This window comes from Egretta garzetta, unplaced genomic scaffold (assembly GCF_000687185.1).
Source record: "Egretta garzetta isolate BGI_Z169 unplaced genomic scaffold, ASM68718v1 scaffold43, whole genome shotgun sequence".
Classification (NCBI taxonomy): domain Eukaryota; kingdom Metazoa; phylum Chordata; class Aves; order Pelecaniformes; family Ardeidae; genus Egretta; species Egretta garzetta.
The window spans coordinates 143,473-153,112 of NW_009259047.1; the positions used below are offsets into that span (position 1 = coordinate 143,473).

The 9,640-nt window shown below is 38.1% G+C and overlaps 1 protein-coding gene across 1 annotated transcript in view; it reads left to right on the forward strand.

Moving 5' to 3' along the window:
• The window catches only part of KYAT3 (kynurenine aminotransferase 3), a 20,527-nt gene extending 10,887 nt beyond the window's left edge, over nucleotides 1–9,640 (forward strand). The window contains exons 6-13 of the mRNA XM_009635099.2: nucleotides 9–74; nucleotides 165–285; nucleotides 4,478–4,554; nucleotides 5,559–5,648; nucleotides 6,280–6,466; nucleotides 7,468–7,541; nucleotides 7,986–8,072; nucleotides 9,478–9,640. Of these exons, the coding sequence (XP_009633394.1) occupies nucleotides 9–74; nucleotides 165–285; nucleotides 4,478–4,554; nucleotides 5,559–5,648; nucleotides 6,280–6,466; nucleotides 7,468–7,541; nucleotides 7,986–8,072; nucleotides 9,478–9,555 (780 nt within the window). The 3' untranslated portion in view covers nucleotides 9,556–9,640. The remainder of the gene's footprint in view (nucleotides 1–8; nucleotides 75–164; nucleotides 286–4,477; nucleotides 4,555–5,558; nucleotides 5,649–6,279; nucleotides 6,467–7,467; nucleotides 7,542–7,985; nucleotides 8,073–9,477) is intronic.

Below are 9,640 nucleotides of genomic sequence, written 5' to 3' on the forward strand. Positions count from 1 at the left end.
CTGAACCTGCAACTAAATTTAATTCCAAAACAAAAGCAATTATTCTGAATACCCCGCACAACCCTATAGGCAAGGTAAGAGTCCTGCTTTAATGCTTCTGTAATTCCAGAGTATGCCTTAAATACTGTGATTAATGCACTGTCCCTTACTTTCTTGTATCCCAGGTGTTTACCAGAGAAGAGCTCCAAGTAATTGCTGATCTCTGTATTAAATATGATACCCTGTGCATCAGCGATGAGGTGTATGAATGGCTGGTGTATAAAGGAAATAAACACATTAAAATAGGTACTGATTTTTTGTAGCATCTTAGAAATAGTTGGTAAACCTGCCTCTCAGAGAAAATGGTTGCTGGAAGGAGCTCAAACTTTAAGCTTTGGCTATTTTACAATGTTTAGACTCTAAGGAGGAGAGTCATCCCTTTTCTGAAAAATATTTTAAAGAATAATTTCCAAATAGAATTTGCAAAAGCTCTTATATGACTCTGGAGCAGATATCCGTAGAAACCAGTGGGACTGATGCTCATAAATCAGTTATGATCATCTGAATACCCCATCCTTACTCAGTTACTTTATTGGCCATGACAAGTGTAACTGCTGTTCATGTATGTGCATTGGACTGTGCTTTGCTGAGGAACTAATAGAAGGAACAGGGATTAAAAGTTCCTTCTCAAAGCATTGTAGAGATAATCAATGAGAGAAACGCATACTGAGGTACACAATTATTTTTGCTCCACTACTTATAAAAAGAAAAAAGAAGTATAAAGGTTAGTGTGGAGATCGTGCACAAACACTGGCCCTCCAAAGTGCAGAGGCAGTGTTAAATAATGGATATTGAATTCAGTGGAGTAAGTCGCTGTGTGGGCGGTGTGAAAGCATGCTAAAGTCTTCAGGCAGTATTGCTACAGGGATAAAGCACCATTGCAAAAACAAACCAGAAAACGAAATAAGATGTTATGTCCCTGGCCCTCTTGTTTTACTTCTTGATCCAAGTTTCACTGAAGTTTGCAGAATCACTCCCACTGTCTCAGAACAAGTGAACGTAGCGCAGGTTACTGAGCTCCTTCCCCAATCCTGTAACGCTACAGTTAAATATTTATGTAGAAGTTTCTAGTGTGGTGGTCTTGGTTTGGATCTGCTGATGTATTTGAGCTGGCTGAAGTCCAAAACTTCCTTCTTGTAAGTACAGACATTTTGTTTCTGATGGTAGCATCTTGCATGAACTATCTGTTATGATGCAGTTATTGTCGTAATGAAGGGACATTTCAGTCATGTGCAATAGAGACATCTAATTGGATTAAATAATGAAATCAAGAGACATAAATTTAACATAGACACGAAAAAACTTAGCTTTTTTCCTGGCTTTACCACAGGTTGAATGCTGAGTAACTTCTATGTTTTGGGTTGGAAGGCACCCCTAGAGGTCATCTAGTCCAACCCCCCTACAGGAGCAGGGACACCGCTAACTAGATCAGGTTGCTCAGAGCCCCGTCCAACCTGGCCTTGAATGCTTCCAGGGATGGGGCCTCCACCCCCTCTCTGGGCAACCTGTTCCAGTGTTTCACCACCCTCATTGTAAAGAACTTCTTCCTTACATCTAGTCTAAACCTACCCTGGTTTAGTTTAAAACCATTACCCCTTGTCTTGTCACTGCTGGCCCTACTAAAAAGATTTTCCCCATCTTTCCTATAGGCCCCCTTTAGGTACTGAAAGGCCTTACAATACTTATTAGCCCAGCTACGCGGTTGCTGATCATACAGCTGCAGTACACTGATTTTATTGGCGGTGCATAGGCTATGAATTTGGTTTGAAAGTGGCCCAATTTCACGGCTGTTGTGATGCCTTGATAGTGATACCTTCTTGAAGACCTTCAGACACGGAAGAAGGGGAACATTTTAGGTATATTCATGTGATAGTAATCTGAGTCAGTGCATCCTAACAAGCTACCGGAGTAGCTGATCGTGTGTGGCTTATCACACCCCAATTGTAAAGTAAAATGAGTTGAATTAAAGCTTTCTTCATGGGCTTAGCAGGTGGTTCATTCAAATAGCCCTCCTCATAACCAAAATCTCTGTGGGTGGTGTAAGGTAATCCATTTTCCTTTGCAGTGGCAGCAGGTCTGAACACCCATGTCAGCGGACAGGTGGTGAATTCTTAAAAAACAGTAACTCTATCGTTCGTTAGTATCAGTACTGTCGTTTTAATGCTTCAAACCAAAACATAATCCGGTTGAACCAAAGGCATTCTGTAGTTTAGCATAAAATGTAAAAACACCATGTAATGATAATGCAAGTTAAAGCCTGGACAGTTAGTCAGCAAGGTTTAGGTATGTATTCTCTAGCAGATCCCATAGCATCTTTAACTTTGGTGTTAAAATGACTATAAAACCTTCAGTGTAACACTGACAGTTACTGTAAACAGTAACGTTGTTTCAGTAAAAGAAACAAGAGCTGCTTTTTTAACTTAAATCTCTTGGATTATTTTAAGTCTACAAAAGATAATACAAGTAAAAAATGAATGTGTTATTTCCTCAGGAGAAAACTCTTGTGTTTCCACATTAACCTCTACATATTCCATCAAATGCAGTGACTTTTTTGTGAGAGATGCAAGAAGGATATTGCATCAATTTACAGGGTCTGATGGTGGTTCCTTAGTACAATTTAACAGGGGCTGCTAGCCACAGATCATAAAATTAGTACAGTCTTTGTGCTGTCACTGATGCAGTTTTCTGTAGTGTAGAGCACTTCATGTTTCTCATCATTATCTGACTTCCGTAAAACCATGCACCTCCTCTAAGTAATGATTAGGGTTGCACTGGCAGATTTAGAGATTGCATCTCATAATTGAGGATTCTGAACAAGCCTCTCAACAAGCTGAGTGCCATCCCAGGTAACAGGCTTATTATATGTGTTGGTTTGCCCTTCATTAGTTTTTTAAATTGTAGTCAGACTTGGTTATGGTGTCATATAATCATGCTGCCATATGGCACGGAGGAATTTCCCCCTCTATTTAAAACTCGCTGCTTGTAAAAGCAATGGAGCTGCTTCTTCCCCTGTGCCCTTTTGCTGCTGCTGCTGTTTGAAATGCTGTTACATTCCATCTCCAAGGTTAAATTCCTATGACTATGTGGCAAAACAGTCTCGCTAGAGGGCATTAGCTTTGAAATTCAATTCTTTTTGCAGTCTGTGAGAGCTAGTTTGGTTGCCTTTAGGAAGTGAGCTATACTCTTGACCTAGCTAGCTAGAAGATGCATGTGTTCACACTGCCTTTTTGTTTTCAAGGTCACGGAGCAGTTGAGTGAATATGGGTGGGCTAACAGAATAGGAGCTTCTTTCCTTCTGTTTTGTTTCTTTTCTTGGCAAGTGTTCTCAAAAAAAATACAATGCATGTTTTCATATAACTGAAAGACTTATACCATGTCTAATGCAGGTAGCTGCTGCAAAAACTTCCTTATGATATTCACTGGGTTTATTTGGAAAAATCTTTGTTCATTGGTCTCCCTAGAGAGGGGATTTAACAATCGACAGATTAATTGGTAGTGGTTCAAGCGTACAAATGAGGTGGAGCTGGATGAGGTGGAGCCGGATGTTGTTGACCACTGCAATTGCAGTAGTGGTATGACCTCCTCTAACTTTGTGTCTCAGACTTAAGTGTGTCTTGATTTATCTGTTTTTGTTGAAAATGAATTAAGTTAAAGAGTCCAAAAAGAGCTTCCCTGAAGCAGTGTACAGAAAAAAAAATTGCAAACTACAGGAAGAGACCTTTGCTTTGTCATCTCCATGGAAAGGAAACAAAGGAATTTGGTCTCCTACCAGATACAAATATAGAGACAGAGATAGGCCTCCACGTGTCCCTTCATCCTTGCAGACATCCTTAGCTAGCTGCTGTTATCAGTCAGTCCCAGGCTTGTTCAAATTATGTAACAAAACATAATTTATTTACTCACTCTGCTAGTTTTCTGATTCTTATGTGTGTGGTTCTGGGTTAGAAGTCTTAGCAATGCTTTTCTTTTTCTGATGTCTGAGACAGCCAGTGTCACTGAACTGGACAGTCCTATTTAAATGGCTTGCAGTGACGGAGTTAATGTTGTATATGGTGCTATTACCAGGCATCAGAAAAAAAAATGCTGTCTTGAGATGAGTGGGTAGCCATTTCTCAGATCATATCTTTCTTACGAATAATTGTGCATTTTAGCTGAGGATAACTAATATGTAGTTTTCACAAACTGTTCCTCTCGTTTTCTGCCTCTTCTTTCTCCTTTCATTCATCTTTTACCTTCTTTTCATGCCAAAACCAACATTGGTCCTTATATCCTTTCCCATTTGTTACAGTTGCTGTAATTTTAGAATATTCTCATTGCTTGCTTAATATGCTGCAATGATATATCAACATATAGCTCTGAGCTAGGGGCAGTACAGTTTTTCTAACTGCATGGAATATGTGAGTGCACCTGTACCCAATTAATTTTATTTTATATGCAGCTACATTGCCAGGTATGTGGGAAAGGACAATAACTATAGGAAGTGCTGGGAAAACATACAGTGTAACTGGCTGGAAGGTAAGAAGAATGAATATAAGAGAGTTCAGTGTTATAAATAACAATGCATTTATTACATGAAGAAAGTCTCTGTTTTTATGACCTGTCCGTTGAAAGCTTCTGGCACATCTCCACGTCTCCAAAACATGAAGGTAGCATTCAGTTGGAGCAATTACCTGCCTTGAACACCCGTATTTTAATTCTCTTCTTGTCTCTCAATTAATAAGCTCTTGTGAGAAGACAGTACTAAAAAAAAATAAACACAGATATTTGTTCAAAACCAGTCAAGATTCTTGGAGAAAACATGGATACTATGATACTTTAACTTTCCAGTTTTGTGGTGATATTTTCAGATTGTGATAATGGTATGTTTTGGAATGGCTTATATTTTTGTAAAATATTTAATGATAATATTTTGCTTGACTTTAAAATACGTATCAGAAAGTAAACAAAATTATTTAACCATTTGGCTTTCTTCTTGGCAACTAAAGGCTTTCTTCATCACCTGTGTTCAAACTGAACCATAACATACATGATTCAGTAGTGAGTGTGTGTTTTATGCTCAAACCACCATTGCCACAGGATCTTATGAGATGGAAAGATCTTAAGCCAATTAGGAATAGCATTCCTAATAAATGCTCAGTTTGATTTCTAACCCTTGTTACATGAAGAGTTAAAAGTTTGCTCAGTACCCTATGAGAGATAGGGAGAATCACAGAATGGCAAGGGTTGGAAAGGACCTCAGGAGATCATCTAGTCCAACCCTCCTGCTAAATCAGGTTCACCTAGAGCAAAACTAGAGTACCTAGAGTGAAACTGTAGCTGTTGTCTCAAATCTAGAAATTTTTTTTAATGGCATCGTTCAGCAAACTTTGTGTAAACCAGCTCTTAATTCTTTATCAAAACAAATTCACTACCAGTTCTTAAAATAGAAAACCTTGAGATACTGGCTAATTTTAATTCTTTGTTAATTTTTATTAACACCACTGCTGTAAGTGTAACATATGCATGCTTTCTTCCTTTAGCTTGGTTGGTCTATTGGCCCCCAGAACCTGATTAAGCATTTGCAAGTTGTTCACCAAAATACACTGTATACCTGCCCAACTCCACTACAGGTAGGTACAGATGGGGCAGAGGAGGTTATTTGCTGGTGTAGCAAAACTGTAGGCCTCACCGTAATAAAACAATAATCACAACAATGAATTTTTAATTGCCAAAATATATATTCTGGGGTGCAAGAAGAGGAGACAAATTTGATCAGCTCACCAGACATTTAAAAAAAAAAAATCAGTCTTGCAGATTGTTTCTTCTTTCACCTACAAACTGCTGCTTCTTGCATAAAACATGACAATCTTAGTGGTTTCCTAGCAAATACAAATAAAAGTTGTTGCAATAAGGTCTTGTTTTACTGAGCATTATCTCTGTCTACTAGTTTCTGGTATTCTATGATACATTATTATCAATAATTTAAACTTGGCTTAAATTCAGGTTGTAAACCCTTGTGTCAAGGACTGTGACTGCTGTATGTGATTAGTGCCTAGCAAATGATTGGGTGCTTTGGGTGTTGCCACAGCACAAAGTAACAAACAAACTACACACTTGGATGTAGCTTGAGTAATTTGTATATGCTGATTTGCTTAATAAGGGGCAAAATTGAAGAAAAATCCATGTGATTTTAGTAGGAAGTGAGTGTCTGTGAGTTTACTGAGTGTCCATGAGTACTCTGAACATTGATTATGTTTCCAGGAGGCCTTGGCACAAGCATTTTGGATAGACTATAAACGCATGGATGACCCAGAGTGCTATTTTTACTCACTGTCTCGAGAACTGGAAAGCAAGCGTGATCGGATGGCTCAGCTACTTCAAGAAGCTGGACTAAAGCCTGTCATTCCAGATGGAGGATACTTTATGATTGTTGATGTTTCTACGTTAAGTTAGTATAAAGTTTATTAAAAAGGGCATGGAAAGCAAATATTATAGTTAAATTTGAAAATGCAACTTTCATTTTAAACTATATTTTCATTTCATGTTTGCATAATGTCGTCAGAAATACTGACTGGGATGGAAACTTTCTGTTTGACCTTGGCCTGGGAGGTAGATTTTATAAGCTTCAGCAAAGCTTTTGTTTGCGATCCTAACTATTGTCTGTGTTTTGCAAAGCTTTGGCAAGGTTTTAGGGAGGATAAAGGAGGTGGATAAAAATTTCTATTTTCAAAAAGTCTATGATTATGAAAAAGTTAGAGAGCCAAGCACCAGGCTTAATATCCTGAGTTTGTACCATTTATACTTTCTGTTTTTTCGTTTGTTTTTCTTAATCTGAAGTCATACCCTGAAGGCTCTTTGAAGCGTTCTGATTTCTAAACACTGTGAAATGCTTATAAAACCTTTTGGAAATTCAGGTTACAGTAACTTTGGAGGAAGAATTTCCACAGGGGAACATTTTCTACTTGGACATTTTTCACTAACTGGCCCTAATGGCACTTGTCATTCACTCAGGAATGTTTAAACACAGCTGGACCTTGCAGTGCTACCATGTGTCAAAAAGTTTTAGATACCCCAGTTTCACAGATGAGAAAACTGCAGTTGCAGTGAGTATCTCTGTCCATGCAATAAATACACCCTTCAGTACACCCCACTGTTCTGATGCCTCAATAACCCAGACTTGAGGACTTCTTGCAGTACTGCATGGCTGTCTTCTAAGCTACATGTCTGGATTTGCTTTGAATGGAAAGCAAGTGCTCAGGTCCGAAGGGAAAGGTTCAATCTGTTGGCCTATTTTAGTTGTTATAGTATAATTTTAAAATTGTATTTTAAAATAAAAGCATACATCTTTATTCTTAAGTATTAACTATAATAAAATGCTGTTAATGAATGCCTTCCCAATGGAGTCTAGGAAATCTGACATCATGTTTGTTTTAAATTTAACTTTTTTAGATGTGAATCTCTCTGATGTAGATGAGAAAAAACCTTATGATTATGAATTTGTCAAATGGATGATAACATCTAAGGTAAGGTGTCTTAGCCATACTGTAGTTTTAGAAATGCTTTTCTATTGAAAGCAAGAGCAGTGCAACTGTAGTTATTAAATAATGTGGTAGAGATAGTCCATTCAAAATATTATTTGGTGTTTATGGTAACTGCTGATAAAGATGTGGCTAAAAGATTGCTAAATACGCTGAAAATGTACCCTGTAAGTTTGTGTTACGTCCCAGCACTTTTCTTTCAGCATGCTTAAATGCTAGTTGTACAAAAGTACCTGTGAAATGTTTTGCCTAAGAAAAGTAATTTTAATTTAGTTAAACCTAGCTAGCGCATACAAAACCAAACTTTGTCTTTCCCTCGCATGTTGGGAGGGCGAGTCCTAGAAATGGTATAGTAAGATCATCACACTTAAACAGATTTTTTTATATATACATAAAATAAGCATATAATGTTTCTGGTTTATGTTTCAGAAGCTGTCAGCAATTCCTCTTTCAGCATTCTGTGGCCCTGAGACAAAAAGGCAGTTTGAAAAATATATACGTTTTTGCTTCATTAAGGTAAATTTATGTCCTGGGAAGACTCCTAAAAATCAGCACAGTACAGAATCTGCAAGAGACTGATTCTCACATTTTGCCCAGGATCTCCTGAGTTGGATGGTTTTAGGAACAGAAAGTTAGCTCGGTATAAAATTCAGCACAAAGTAGCTTGAACTGTCTTTTTGCTGACAGACTTTAAACCACAAATGTGGGTGCCATGGCTAAGAAGGGCAACTGGCAGAAAACAACTGGGTGGGTAGGCCTTTTTTAGCTTACTCTATTGGTTTTTAAAAACTTTCTTGACCAGTGGTGACAGTGAAAATGAAGGACACAGGTACGCTATCAATTAAGGTGAATTCTATAATCCAGAGCAGAGGATAATTGTGGAGCAGAGCGGTATTACCCCATGCCCATTCAGTTTCCAGCAACAAAACCAGTGAAGAGGTCACCTTCAAGTTTAGCTCACTTGCCTGAAAATACATTGAGTTTCACACGAGCTCCAAATTACAAAAGAATACGAAGACACAGAAGTTCTCTTATGTGTTTTTTGTGACTTGGCTGACTCTTGCTATTTTGTGAGCACCTCCTTTTCACATACTCTTCCCCCTGTTGAATCTGTTCTTGAAAAGACTGACAGACTTTGGGGACAGGTACATAAGCTTTGATAAGCCCACAGCCCTAAGACATTTCCTGATTGTTCTGTAACAGGGTCAGCACAATGAAACATGTGCAACTCCTTAACTGTTCCTAGTGTAAAAATTAGAGGAGCCTTAGCTTGAACCAGTAATGAAGGGGAAGTTCTGCTTGTGTTCCTTAGTTCTTTTGATGAGGTATAAAGACGATCATATAAACCGAGCCAGTAGCAACCAGGGTGGAACTTGCTGGTTGTAAATGTGGCTTGCCCAGGATGAACAGCACTAATCATGTCAAGTTAAAGACTACTTGTATGACTCACCAGGTTGTAGCCAAGCCACACAACTGGCCAGTGGATAGATTACCCATATTTAGAGGGATTATGTTTAAGTAGTTCACACCATAACTTGGTTGCATGGAGATTTAAAAATCCCAACTGTACACATAAAGATTAGGAGACTACGCTAGCAGTATAGAGCTGCCAAGAACATCACTTCATAAACACGGGGCATTTATGTAAGAAATATTACTTTCATTAAATTTGATAGTATGAATGCTGAGAAAATACCTTATCTTTTAAATACACCTAATAAATATTTGCAAGGTATCAGCATTGCAGTCTTCGTGTAGTCTAGATCTGTAGCTATAACTGTTAAGGAAAAACTGACTGACAGATATTTACAGGATGCAAGTGACACTGCCAAATATTGATTTGGGATGATATAATCATGACTGCTACTCTCTTTCCAAGAACTCCACACGTGCAGTAATAGTGATATGTCTTGTTTTGCAGAAAGACAGCACACTAGATGCAGCTGAAGTGATCCTGAAGAACTGGAATATAAACAGCCTGCCTGATTTTTCTTATTAACTCTTCCACCCGGTATAATTATCTAATAGTAGGGAGTTTTTTATTGCAAATTTAAGAACAAATTACTTAATAGAGAACAGAATTA